This window comes from Macaca mulatta, chromosome 15, assembly GCF_049350105.2.
Source record: "Macaca mulatta isolate MMU2019108-1 chromosome 15, T2T-MMU8v2.0, whole genome shotgun sequence".
Taxonomy (NCBI): Eukaryota; Metazoa; Chordata; class Mammalia; order Primates; family Cercopithecidae; genus Macaca; species Macaca mulatta.
The window spans coordinates 103949356-103963438 of record NC_133420.1 but is presented as its reverse complement, the minus strand read 5'-3'; the positions used below and the strand labels follow the sequence as shown (position 1 = coordinate 103963438).

Here is a 14083-nt window from a genome sequence, read left to right as displayed (position 1 = left end):
AGTCTTTCAGCTTTTGCTGATGCTACCAAAATGTCTGTTGACCAATAGCAAGGGTCTAAAAGTTTTAAGTGAGTGAGCCTTATAACTTCAACGCAGCAATGACCTTCCAGTTACTTCAGGATAGAGCTTCCAGTTGCTCCCAGAAACTCACACTCAGCCACATCAGAAACCTTCCTTTCAGAAAGTGCCAGAGCTAAGCAGAAACAGGATCATGGCCTCAAACCACTGACAAAACCAATCATTGATTTTAATGGTGGTAGATAATCATTTACTAATATTTAGAATGCAGTATCCTAGCTCATCTCTGAGGACTGCTGTCTTGGCCGGTTGTTCTGTTTTCTGGCACCTGCCTGACTGTAAGAAAACGGAATGAACAATTCTAAAGTAAAGAACACATGTCCTAAGAGAGGGTATTGTCCCTATTTCATAAGGACTCTCAGTACAACCCTTTATATAACTTTTTAACTGGGACTTTAACCTATTGAATTTGTCACTACATACTTGCCAGAATTAGGGAAACACTCTTAGAGAATATGAAAAATAACTCATTTGAAGACCAACCCAAAGTAAAGGTAATGACTCTGAAATGGCTTGGATAATCTATAGGACGATATGTTGCAAATCAGCATAAAATAAATCTCAGAAATACAGACATTAAATGGAGATATCTGAAAATAGCAATTATCTGGCTTGGGATGGTGGTGGTTGGGGTGCAGTTTGGTTTGATTTATCATGATACTATTATAACTATAGCCAAGGGATACATTATATGTTTACCAAGTGTAAGTGACAATATAGAACCATGTTCAAAAGAATTTGAGCAAGGATTCCTTCACAAACCCTTACTTAAAATCTAATAAATCAGAAAAGTAAATTTCTGTAATATTGGTTTTCCTGACGCTGAGGTGTTTTGGGTGAGTGTGTGTGTATAGATGTATATAGCAAAAGTTTCCACAAATGTAGAAGTATTGCTTGAGAAGGATGTGAAGTGTTGCTAGTATTTGGTTTTATGATATTATCTCTACCTGATTGACTGTAATGTTTGAATTGCTAATGGAAATTTGTTCTCTGAAGAGTTTGCACAAATCTCACATCTCTGAAAACTTTGCCTGAACCCTTCCCTGCCCCAACCCAGGTCCCATTTCCACTCACTATTTCCACTGCTCTATCAATACTTTTTTAGATGTCAAAGGCATACAAATAACTACTAAATTATGCTTTATATTTGGCATTCTTTTAGAAGAAAAAGGGCTTACATGAAAGCAATTGTATTACTGGGTCTTGATACTGCTAAAAATGGGCAGAACTTTCTGTCGCTTCTACATCTTAACTCTTTGAAACAGAAAGTATATGATGTACAGAAGTTGCTGACAAGTATTGTCATCTGTAGAACACAGTGATGATGTCGCTCAAAACAAATGCCACGTCATCTTTTCTCTTGCCCTGACACAATTGAAAAGGCTGAAGGGGTTTTGCCATCAACAAGAAGAAAGAGTATATACTCATGTTACTAAAGTCAGACTATAATTTAAAACAAATGAAAGGAAAATTTTATTTCTCCTATTTTTTGTTTTGGTCATTCTCTCATTTTGTTTTCATTCCTTTGACGGCAGTTAAAAATTTTCCTCCCCTTTGTTATTTCCTCCTTAATTTCCTTTTACATTCTCTAACTTTGAGTCTCAATGTTTTGCTTTCCTGCCTCGGGGTTAGGGTGCAAAGCAGTTGCCAGAGATCTAGCTTTGATTCTTTTAAATGTTTAACACTCCACCTGACTTTTGTTCAGTCTCTCCTCCTCATTATTCATCCCCGATCTCATTCTCCCTGACTGCCAGCAGTCTTTAGTACTTTGGTAGGTTCCTAAGCTGAGAAAAGGTTGACACATTTACAGCACACACCACTCTCCACAGGTTCACACCACCACCCGTGCACCCTATGCTGTGACTCAGCTCTCAGGTTTGCAAATTCACATGGATGACATTAAATGGGGACTATCATCACCCTCCCTCTCCTCTGAAAAATCTTAAAAGAATTTCTTTGTGCATCGAAAATGTGATCTGTTAAAATCTCTCTCCCACCAAGAAAGTGTTGGCTTCCCTTACAGAGTCTAGAGCTGCTGGCCCAGTTGCTGCCCTGCCGAGATAATATTAATTTAAGGCACTCTGAGTATCTTTTGCAAGGAGTCAGGGGCCCTCCACTTTAGCCCACAGGCTCCAAAATCTCACATCGGCAGATAAGGCAAACGGGGCTTTATTTTGCCCACGAATCAAATCTAACTTTGTCCAAGCCAGAAATATTTTGAGAAAAATGCTTATTTATTTAGAGCTGTAGCTTTATACAGGATACATTAAGACATAATAACTTTTACTCTGGAAAGGCAATTTTTTTTGCCACAATTATGACTAATTCTTGGATACCAATTGAATCCAGGAAATGGCTACTTGTTTATCAAAGGTAAAATGATGCATTTCTTAAAATGTGGCATATCTAAAATCTAAAGTGTAAAAAGCAATGTCTGAGTTGCCTCAACATTTCTATTGATTGCTTCCCCATATAGAAAGTACTTGAAGTCCAAGAGTATGCATAGGCATTTATAATTTCCAGTCAACATTGCAAACTGAAAGTTGAAGTCTACTTTACATATATATTATTCAAAAGTAACCTAAGTCCAAAATTCATAATTGGAAATGAGTTAATAAATAATGGTTACATGGAACCCAAGAATATTTTACTTTTATAGTATCATCTCTTTTCCTCTAAGCTGGCTAAAGGCAAACAACCAATGGAAAATAAGATTGCCACCATTATAGAACATTTCAACAAGTCTAATGTAAATTTTATAGTTAATATAACAAACATTCATTAGCCTAGACTTCTCCATCTAACCATTAAATATAACTATAGGAACAGGGATTATACAAAAACATTTGGTCACACAGTTAGCTGGAAGGCAAATGCCAAATGTAAAGCTCCTATAATTAAAACAGAGAAAAAAGGTATTTGAGGTAGGTCCTATGAATAAATTATCTGTAGCTAAGGGGAAGAAAAAGGCTGGGCAATACCTGGCCTTCTAACAATCTAGGTCATCACATTACCTATGCCAAGTTCCCTTTTCATGCTGAAATGCCTCTGTTTGTGGGAGAATGGCATAATTCATAATTTGTAGACTGCACTGTTACATCACTCTCCTTCAAAACCTTGTGAGCTTATGATAGGATTATGAAATTACTCTCAAGGCTAATTTCTGGGACTCTGGTTGGTCTACTTCAAATCCATTTGGGGTACTTTAAAATCAGTATTCCTAAACATCCATTTGATCTGGTCTCTCTCCTTTTTTATACCCAGAATAGAGCCTAAACTTCTTTCTCTGGGGATCAGGATCTACCACAAATTGACTTTATTTTCAATGTCAGGCCTTATCTGTGACTTGTGTCCACTGCAACTCCATTCTGTTGGGAGCTGCTCTGTTTACTGCATTACAAACCTCCAAAGATTTGTCCCTCCCTTTACTCTTTTTTTTTTTCCTTCTTTCCACCAATCCAGTCCCATCCTTCAAAGAAGCATTCTTCCAGCCTATGCCCCTCTACACCATTTATTGACAACACCACTGGTTTGGCCATTTTGCTCCACAGCCTTTAATTCTGTACTGGCTGCTCTTGATATGAATACATTCTCCTCTTACATTATAAGCCCCTGAGAACAGAGGCCATGGCTAATTCATCTCTCATTTTTCGACAATAACTGCCAGACTATGTCTCAAGTATTTGCTCATTATTGGACAAACACTTTTCTGATAAAACAAAAGTTACTAATCATGATTATATAAATGTCAGCACAAGTTCATACACAAGTTGGGCTCACGGTGTCCTCCTGTCTTAAAGGTTAAAACTGAATAATGCAAAACAGCGCTGGTAATTTGGGGTCCTCTACAGCTGATCTCTTCAGTTGCCTGAGGGCTGCCAGATAAACGTGTGTTATTACTTCAGGTTAATGCTCATTTACAAAACATTCACTGGCTTTAATCTGAAGTGGCAGTTTTATGTACAGCTTAGATGTAAATTTTGATAATGGCACTAGATGGTACCTACCCATTGTAATAATTCTTTTACCAAAAAGTATGTAAAGTGAGTAAAATAAGCTATAATACATTGAGAGCATGTTATTGAGAACTTGAAACCACAGATTATCACAGACCTAAGGATAAGAGGACTCGGGCGAGAACTAGAAAGTCCGACCACAGGCCTAGCAAAATGTAATTGATTCTGTATGCTGTTTTATTTCATTTTTAATGAAATTAAATTGTAGAAGTATGAAATTCTGGATCTCTGCCAGAATGAGATCTGTGTTCCCTTAGTTTAGAGGTACAAAATCTAAGGCGGTAATACAATCTTTAGGCAGAGAGAAGGCAGAATTCGCAAGTGAATAAATCTGATGCAGGTTTTGAAAGACTGATTTAAAAGTCTACTGCAGGTATTGCAATATCTTTAGCTTTTTGTTTGGAATTTCATGGGCTGATATGTAGATATCTGACATTAACACAAAGCAGAATGTAAATAATTTATCAGTAGGATACTAATATGTTATATTAGAAAGAAGAAAAAGGAGGTTAAATTCAACTGGAGCAACTAGTGAAATCTTCATGAGATGACATAGTAAGCTAGATTTTGAAGTAAAAATAGAAGAAAACAGTGGAACTCTAGTCTAAAGAACAGTGTGTTTTTTGCAGTATGCTGCAAAAAAACGGCATGGAGTTTGAGGCAGTAGAATGAGGTTGGAACAAAGGGTAAACTGAGGGAATGGTAGAGCAAAAGACTGGAAAAGCATGTTGGGACAAGATCGTTAACCACCTCCAGTGCATGTTAAGCAGTCTGACAATAGATGATCACTAAACTATTCTGAGGAGGACTGTAGACAGAATCTGAGGAAGATTATGATGACAAGGTGAAATTAAAATTTAATTAGGCAGAGGTGGGGGCAAAGAAAACAGGAAAAGCTTTTTTTATAATTGTATAGAACAAAGTGATACAAAAGGGTACCTAGGGATTTTTTGTGTCATTAACAGAAGATGGAAAGTGTGTGTGAGAGAGGACTGGGAGACAGTGTGCATGAGCAAGCTTTAGAACTTTGGGGTGAGAGCAGCATAAAGCTGGAGATGACAGTGAGCTGAGTTTGGGACAAGTTGATTAAGTTCTTTTCCAGCCATCCCTTGGGAAGAAAAATACTGAGACTAAGCTGTAAGGGCATAAATGGAAACACTCTAAGAATAATTATGGGATTCTGTAAAATGTGTTTCTGATAGCTAGAGTGTTGATTCACTCCAAGAGACATTGGGCAAATCAGAGCTTTCATCTGAATTTATGTTTCCTCAAGTTGATCTAAGAGCCTAGTGTTTTTACCAAAAAAGAATATGATGAATTTTATGGTCTTCATCTGTATTCAATTAATCTTGTTTCTGTAATGTGATAGGGTTTCTTGATACTTCTTCCATCTTTCTCATACCCCCGTATATGTATTTTTGCACATCTAGTCTCTTCATCTGAACAGCTTTGGGCCCCTTTTCCCTTTATTTAGGCATGCCCATGTGTTTTACCATCAATTTCAGGCTAGCACTGCAATTCCTTTGAGCGCTTCTACTATACAGGATAATTTTCTTGTATGGAAATAATGCTGTTTTCTTGTATGGAAAATTATATTGGCATGAATGGGCAAAAGAGACGGCTTATCCTCTTCCCCATTTTGTAGGAAATCACAAGTGTCATAGAGTATTCATTTGCAGAATATTATAGATCTTATCCATGAGTAGCTGATCGATTATAGATCTTTGATTCAATTAAGTTATTCAAGAATTTTTTACTGAGGCTAAAATCGCTTGAGGGCTGAGATTGTGTTGGACACCGAAGATAAACCAGAAAAATGTACACAGTCCTTGATGGAAGGCAGACACTTAAAAATGACTACTTAAAAAGTGACAGATTGTCCAATGGAAGTAAAAAGGAGACCAGAGAAGTATATTTTGTCTAAATAATAAATCACAGAATAGAGAATGAATTATATTCAGGCATTTAGGGATATATAGTAATATACATTTTATTACCCTGATAGAATTTTAAGCTATGCTAGTGATCTCTGGGGAATTTTTAATAAATAAGTAATTTACATTTAGCATAGTAGCTAATTTAAACCTTGGAGGAGTGTTTCATCATATTCTCCCTTGGGGTTGAACTATTAATAACTTATCTTTAAATATCAAGTAAGAAGGGATGTCTGAATTAGGATATATGTTATAATCCAGCACATATGTCACCTTCCTTTACTCCCTGTGTTAGCTACCTCTGATTCAAAATCAAATAAACTAGTCCATCTTGTCATAAGTCTAACAGAAAGTTATATACTATCCAAGACTGTATTTATGATTGTTTTCATATTTCAAATAATAAGAAATGTCAAAGCTGGCTCCTCAAGAAAAGGCAAATTCACTGATATGAAAGTTGAAACTGAGATGTTTCAAATGACATACTGACGCTTTTAAGTATTTCTATTTTATAGTACACACAGACAGAATTCCGTATTTTTTAATGCTTACTGTTTCGTTAGTTGCATGTCTCTTTCTCATAGTTATCATTAAGAAATCTTGTTCCTGATTTTGTCCAAAGACAATGAAATTACCAGGTAATCTTTCGAAAAGGAGAATAAAACCATATGCTTTTAAAAAGCCAATGAAACAATGTGACTAGCTAATTTTCTCTAAGTGAACCTCTTTTAAAATCCTTTACTTTAGCGAAATTCTTTTTTTTTCTAGCTTTAAAACATTAAAGGATTAGAAAATAGTCTCTTTTAATTCCAAATCACAAGTAGCCCAAAATGAGGATGTTCAGAATTTAAAGTGGAAAATAGAAGCAATCATTAATAAAGACCAAGCCCACAAAAGCCTTTGCTTTTTGCCTCAAATTCATGGCCATTTCAGGTAAAAGCATTGTTTTCTAGATTGTTTTCTCCAGTATGTATTTTCTAGTGTTGAAATGACTGCATACCTTAAACTTAAAAGCATGATGTACTTCATTTTAGTACATGTGTATGCATGTGAACACAAAATGTCTTAAACAGCCAGAAACTTTTGGGGGGTGAAGAGATGCGCATCATTTACGCATTGTGAAATGCTTTAGTTTAACTTTATGAAAATTTCCAAAATTTGCTGCATATTTATGTGCCTTTTATGTATTTTCTCTTCATCTCTACAGATCTTCATAAACAATGAATGGCATGATTCAGTGAGTGGCAAGAAATTTCCTGTCTTTAATCCTGCAACTGAGGAGGAGCTCTGCCAGGTAGAAGAAGGAGATAAGGTGAGTTTCTGAACACTAGTTTCATTTTATGCCAGGTTTCTTGTTCTTTTGCCATTCTGAGCTCCTGAACCCCATTGCAAATTCCAAAAGACATGCCATGAAAATATGGTTTCTGGGGCAGCTTAGGAAAATTGTCTAAGTTGTCCTTGTTACAAAAAAAAAAAATGCTCTGTAGTTATGTAATAATGATAAACCTGTGCTTCTGGGTGTCATGGTGATTTTTTTTCACATCATTTTCCTTTATTTTCAATTGAAGTAGTATATAGATTTATTTTACAGACTATATAAAAAGGGATTGATCATATGTTATAAAGGAGAGAAATCCTCGGCCGGGTGCTGTGGCTCACATCTGTAATCCCAGCACTTTGTGAGAGGGATCACTTGGAGGTCAGGAGTTCGAGACCAGCCTGGCCAACATGGGGAAACATCAACTCTACTAAAAATACAAAAATTAGCCATGCATAGTGGCACATGCCTCTAATCCCAGCTATTCAGGAGGCCGAGGCAGGAGAATCTCTTTAGCCCGTGAGGCGGAGGTTGCAGTGAGCCGAGATCATACCACTGCACTCCAGCCTAAAAAAAAAAGGAAAAATGAGAGAAATCTTTATTCATATGAAATTGTTCTTTTTATGTTGCTAGATAAAACTAAAAGTTATTATAGAACTTTTAGAACAATATATTACCAAGTTATTTTATTAAAAATCACTGCATTAATATTATTCAACACCTTTAAAAATTAAATTGTAGAATAACTTAAATTGACTAACAAATGAAAAGGGTTGTTATTTTCCAGCTAATAATGGAAACAACAACAAAAACCAATTTTTATTCAGTGAAAATTGTTCTCAAGTTCTAAATGCTGTCTTCATTTAAAACTTAAAGCAACCCTATAGGGGAGGTACTATTTTGAGTCATTTTTACAAACAATGATGAAATGGCAGAGTAGAAAGGCTGAGTAATTTACTGAAGGTGACATCACTAATAAATAATGACATCAATATTAAAATGCTGTTCCTCTGACACTATAACCTGTGCCTAGCAGGGCTACTACTTCACCTTATGATTATTATGCAAGTAAGAGAGGGTTGGCCGGGTACAGTGGCTCACGCTTGTAATCCCAGCACTTCGGGAGGCCGAGGTGGGCAGATCACCTGAGGTCAGGAGTTCGAGACCAGCCTGACCAACATGGTGAAACCCCATCTCTACTAAAAATATAAAAATTAGCTGGGCGTGGTGGTGGTGTTACCGGGGGGGCCTTGCTCCCAGAGCTCCCAAGACGATGGCAGGCGGCTTCCAAGATGGCGCTGGGCCACTTCCAAGAGGGCAGCAAGTGTCACGTTCTCTGACCTGGGGTTCTTGGCCTCACAGATTCCAAGGAATGGAATCTTGGGCCATGCAGTGAGTGTTATAGCTCTATTAGAAGCCGTGGGTCACGGAAGAGAACCGTGGAACCCAGTGACTGGTGTTCAGCTCGATCAGGACGAACCCAGGCACTTAGCCATGCAGGAACACTGGCAAGCCTTTAACCCGATCGGGAGTGGCAATGGGCACCACGCTGGTTCAGGAGCACAGCGGACACCCTGCTGGATCTGGAGGGATGGAAGTCAGTGGCAGGTGTGCAATGGTGGCAAACAGCAGTGGTGGACGGCGAGCAAAGGCTCAGCTTGGGCCATAACAAAACATGGACCAGAAGAGTGCAGTTGCAAGATTTAATAAAGTGAAATGGAGTGAAAACATTCCCCTATATAACGGGAAGTTGCCATTGCCGGCTCGAATGCCTGGGTTTATATCCTGATCCTTGTCCCTCCTGCTATGCTCTCAGGCAATAGATGATTGGCTATTTCTTTACCTCCTGTGTTTGCCTAATTAGCATTTTAGTGAGCTCTCTGATTGGTCAGGTGTGGGTTAAGTTGCAAGCTTGTGTCTAAAGGTGGATGTGGTCACCTTCCCAGCTAGACTTAGGGATTCTTAGTTGGCCTAGGAAATTCCAGCTAGTCCTGTATCTCAGTCCCCCCCTCTCAACAAGTGCTGTTGGGGAGGTTGGCCGACGACTGCTCTGACTGCTTCCTGCTGAATTGGGGCATAGTAGGGGTTGTACAGTTGAGATTTCCTTGGGAGGGGTGCCTTTGATGTCATTAACATTGGAGCATGGGCTAGCAGGCTGGTTTAGGGGTCCGCAGTAGATCTCACTCATGGACTGCATCTGGGGCTCCATTTGAAGAATCATTTGTAGTTTTACAGCTTCAATTCTGGAAGAGACAGACTTAATAAGGAGGTTAAAGATACAGGGATTGAAATGTATGGCCTGCAGTGCTGGGGGTTATTTCTTTGGAATACTTTACAGGCCCCGACTATCTGCTTGATAGTTTTGGAAAGGCCCGGTCCAGTAAATAATAATTTGGCCATCTGATGGGTGCTACCAATGCCTAAGTGAAAGGTTTGGTGAAGGGTTTTAAGTAATTTCCATTGGTTAGCTTCAGGCAAAAGTATTTTCCCTTCTTTAGTGGCTAGCCATCCTGAGGGGAGAAAATTATGTCTTCATGAGGTTCCCTATTCTATTTCTCCTGCTGAGTACTGGGGCTTGGTTTCCCAGAGGGGATTACCTCAGACTAGGGGTCCTTTTATAAGCATTTCTAATGCAGGGTCCTGCCTTGTGGCTCTTTGGGTTTCAATATCTGCTTGGCAGTTCCCTTCTATTTCCCTTTCCTTTCCTTTCTGATGACCCTGGCAGTGTAAGATTGCCACCTCTTTAGGTTTTTGTACAGTCAATAATAATTTCCTAATGGCTTCCTGATGTTTGATGGGTGTTCCCTCAGAAATTAGGAATTCCCTTTCTTTCCATATTGCTGCATGGACATGGAGGGCTAGGTAAGCATACTTAGAGTCTGTATATATATTTACCTTTTTTTCTTCTCCTAATTCTATGCCCGAGTGAGGGCTATTAGTTCTGCCAGTTGAGCACTAGTTCCTGAAGTGAGGGGATTACTTTCAAGTATTCCATTTTCACTGACCACTACATACCCCGCTTTTCAAAGTCCTTTTTCTACAAAGGAACTTCCATCAGTATACAAGTTGAGGTCGGGATCAGTCAAGGGAACCCCTAAAAGGTCCCCTCGAGCGGCGTAGGTTTGAGCAATTACTTGTTGACAGTTATGTTCTATCTTTTCTTCATTGTCTGGAAGAAATGTGGCTGGTTAAGAGTTGCACACGTGCGCAGTCGCAGCACTGGCCCTTCAAGTAATAGAGCCTGATGTTTAAGTAAACAGTTGTCTGACAGCCACAAGTCTCCCTTAGCAGTGAGTATGCCATTCACACCATGAGATGTCCGCACAGTAAGATCTCTTCCCTGTATTATTTTAACTGCTTCAGATACTAAGAGTGCTACTGCTGCCACTACCCATAAACAGTGAGGCCAACCCTTTGCCACTACATCAATTTCCTTACTCAGGTATGCCACGGGTTGCAAGCTCGTCCCTTGAACCTGTGTAAGGACTGCTAGAGCTGTTCCTGTTTTTTTTCTGTGACATATAAGGAAAAGTCTTGCCCTGTTGGCAAGCTTAACACTAGGGCTTGGGTTAGGGCCTTCTTTAGGGCCTGGAAAGCCACTTCTGCTTCATGTATCCATCTTACTAAATGGGTATTGGCTTTCTGAGTTTCCTTAATTAGTGTATATAATGGTCTGGCTATTTTGCCGTACCTGGGAATCCATATTCGGCAGAAACCTGTTATGCCAAGGAACCCTCTTAGTTGCTTTAGGGTTTGGGGATGAGGATAAGCCAGTATAGGCTGGATACTTTCCTCACTGAGGGCCCTGGTGCCTTTGGATAATTTTGGCCCTAAGTATTTAACCTGCTGTAAGAGGAGCCGAGCCTTTGGTTTGGAAAACCTTGTAGCCACAGGTGGCGAGGAAATTTAAGAGCGCTTGGGTGGCCTGACGGCATAAGGTTTCTGAATGGGTGGCCAAAAGTAAATCATCCACATACCGAAGGACAAGAGTGTCCAGGTATGAGAACTGGCTCAAGTCTTGGGCTAATGCCTGGCCAAATAGATGGGGGCTATCCCTGAACCCTTGGGGGAAAACATTCCAGGTGAGTTGAGACGTTGGGTTTGAAGGATCTTCAAAGGCAAACAAGAACTGAGAGTCAGGATGTACAGAGATGCAGAAAAAGGCATCCCTAAGGTCCAGGACTGTAAACCACTCTGCTTCCTCCGGTATTTGGGAAAGTAGAGTATAAGGGTTAGGTACAGCTGGGTATAGAGGGACAATGGCCTCATTGATAATTCTGAGATCTTGCACTAATCTCCACTGTCCATTGGGTTTCTGTACTCCTAAAATTGGAGTATTGCATGGTTTTACTAGGACTTGGGCTTTTAGGTCCTTAACAATCCTTTGGAGTCCTGGTTGGGCCTCGGGTCTGAGGGGGTACAGCCTTTGGTAGGGAAAGGAGGCGGAATCCTTAAGTTTAACTTGAACAGGACGGGCATTTTTTGCTCGTCCATATTGTCCTTCTGTTGCCCAGACTTCAGGATTAATTCCTTCTTCAAGCAGGGGACAACAAACGGGTGTTCCTTCTCCTATGTTCAGGTGTATAATGGCTCCTGCTTTTGCTAGAATGTCTCCCCCTAACAAGGGAGTGGGGCTTTCAGGCATCATTAGAAAAGTATGTGAAAAGAGTAAAGTTCCCCAGTCACAACTTAATGGCTGGGAGACGTATCTAGTGACTGGCTGTCCTAACACCCCTCAGATAGTGACAGATCTGGAGGATGGTTGTCCGGGACAGGAGAGTAAGACTGAAAAGGCTGCTCCAGTGTCCAGGAGACAGTTAACCTTCTGGCCCTCAATGGTCAAACATACCCGGGGCTGAGTGAGGGTGATGGCATGGACTGGCACTTGCCCCGGACACCCTCACTTCTGCTGAGGCTTCTGACTCAGAGGACCTTCGTCCGCTGGGGCAGTGGGCCTTCCAGTGATTCCCTTGACATAAGGGGCGTGGACGAGGGGGCAGCTGACTTCCACTTGGACAATCTTTTCTAAAGTATCCTTGTTGACCACACTGGAAGCAAGCCCTATTAGGCTTTCGATTTTGCTCAGTTTATCCCTTTTCCAGAGCCTCCGAAGTCCGCTTGCCTGAGGGCCATGACTAAAGCGGTGACCTTTTTTTAATCCCGTTTGTCCTGTTCCACCCGCTCCTCCTGATCTCTATTATAAAAAACCAAAGTTGCCAAGTTCAATAGGGTTTCTAAGTTTTGCTCTGGGCCTAAGGCAGACTTTTGAAGTTTTTTCCTAATGTCTGAGTGATAAACTTATCCTTTAAGATTAGTTGGCCTTCAATAGAGTCAGGTGACAGGGAGGTATGCTTCCTCAATGCTTCCTTTAGTCTCTCCAGAAAGGCAGTAGGATTTTCTTCCTTTCCCTGTGTTATAGTGGACATCATTGAGTAATTCATAGGCTTCTTCCTAGTTTTCCTTAGTCCTTCTAGCACGCAAGTTAGCAAATTTCTGCGGCACCAATCTCCATGTTCTGATTCTGTGTCCCAGTGAGGTTCTACACTGGGAACTGCCTGCTGGCCTGTGGGGAATCATTCTCTTTCCTCTGTTGTCATCCTGTCATTGACCTGACTGAGATACCGGAGATCACCAAACTCTCGGACTGCAATGATGGCAGCATTTCTCTCATTTGGGGTTAGTGTCTGATTTAGCAGTAACATTACATCTTTCTATGTCAGATCAAAGGATTTTCCTAACCCTTGTAAAACATCAATATAGCCATTAGGGTTAACTGAGAATTTACCTAGGTCTATCTTAATTTGCTTTAAGTCTGAGAGAGAAAACAACAAATGCACTCTGACTGGGCCGAATTCTCCTCCTCCCACTGTTGGAGGGGGCATAATCGGGGAATATTGGCATTCTTTGGTTCACTGTTTACTCCTTTGTCTATCTCCTTTTGGACTGAATGGGTTGAAGGGGGGTCCTTATTAGTTGGGGAAGGAGTCGAGGGGACGCCGGGGTTGGAGGTAGACTCTGAGGACTTCCTGTAGGGCATAAATAACACTTTTTACATAATTACGAGTTGTCTCTTAATGAAAAGAAAGTTTGTACATATGGCACTTCACTCCATTTGCCTTCTTTTCTACAAAAGAGGTCTAGCTGTAAGATGCTGTTATAATTTATACTTCCCTGAAGTATATTTTATACTTCAGGAGGCCAGGTTTCTCCCCCTTGAAGAGGATATCGTGGCCAGGCGGTACTGCAGAAGAATGTAAGTCATTTCTTAGCGTCTGAGGGTCAAATTGGTCCCAATTCTCCAGAATACATCTTAGGGGCATTTTGCCTTGGGGAGAACGTTTCCCATCTGAAAAAAGAACATAGCCAGCACCCCTAGTCATTTTCCAATGAGCATTAGTCCTAGAGCATCCTCTGTTGTCCTAATGCTTATTCCTTTCCAGGGTGCGTAACCACCTATGGACCTCTGCTTATCAGATTAGTTACGCTCACCGATGTAGCAGTCCTGCACCTGTTTTTCCACCTCTCTTGACCACAGAAAAAGGGGTCCGGGGTGCTAGATTCTAGTGGTCCTTTACCAGCATGCCCAACATTGCCTTTGCACTCAGGGGTGAATTCCTTTCCAGGGTGCGGAACCACCCATGGGCCTCTGCTTATCGGATTAGTTACGCTCACCAATGTAGCAGTCCTGCACCTGTTTTCCCGCCTTTCTTGACCACAAAGGAAGAGGTCTGGGAGGC

At 40.5% G+C, this 14083-nt stretch overlaps 1 protein-coding gene across 4 annotated transcripts in view; it reads left to right on the top strand.

Moving 5' to 3' along the window:
- ALDH1A1 (aldehyde dehydrogenase 1 family member A1) overlaps positions 1 to 14083 on the top strand; it is a 185367-nt gene that overhangs the window by 132050 nt on the left and 39234 nt on the right. For all 4 annotated transcript variants that reach the window (XM_015117904.3, XM_015117905.3, XM_077966215.1 and 1 more), the window contains one exon: positions 7236 to 7340. Coding sequence is in view for 3 of the 4 variants with exons in the window: in XM_015117905.3 (XP_014973391.1) it covers positions 7236 to 7340 (105 nt within the window). In the remaining variant the exon portion in view is untranslated. The remainder of the gene's footprint in view (positions 1 to 7235; positions 7341 to 14083) is intronic.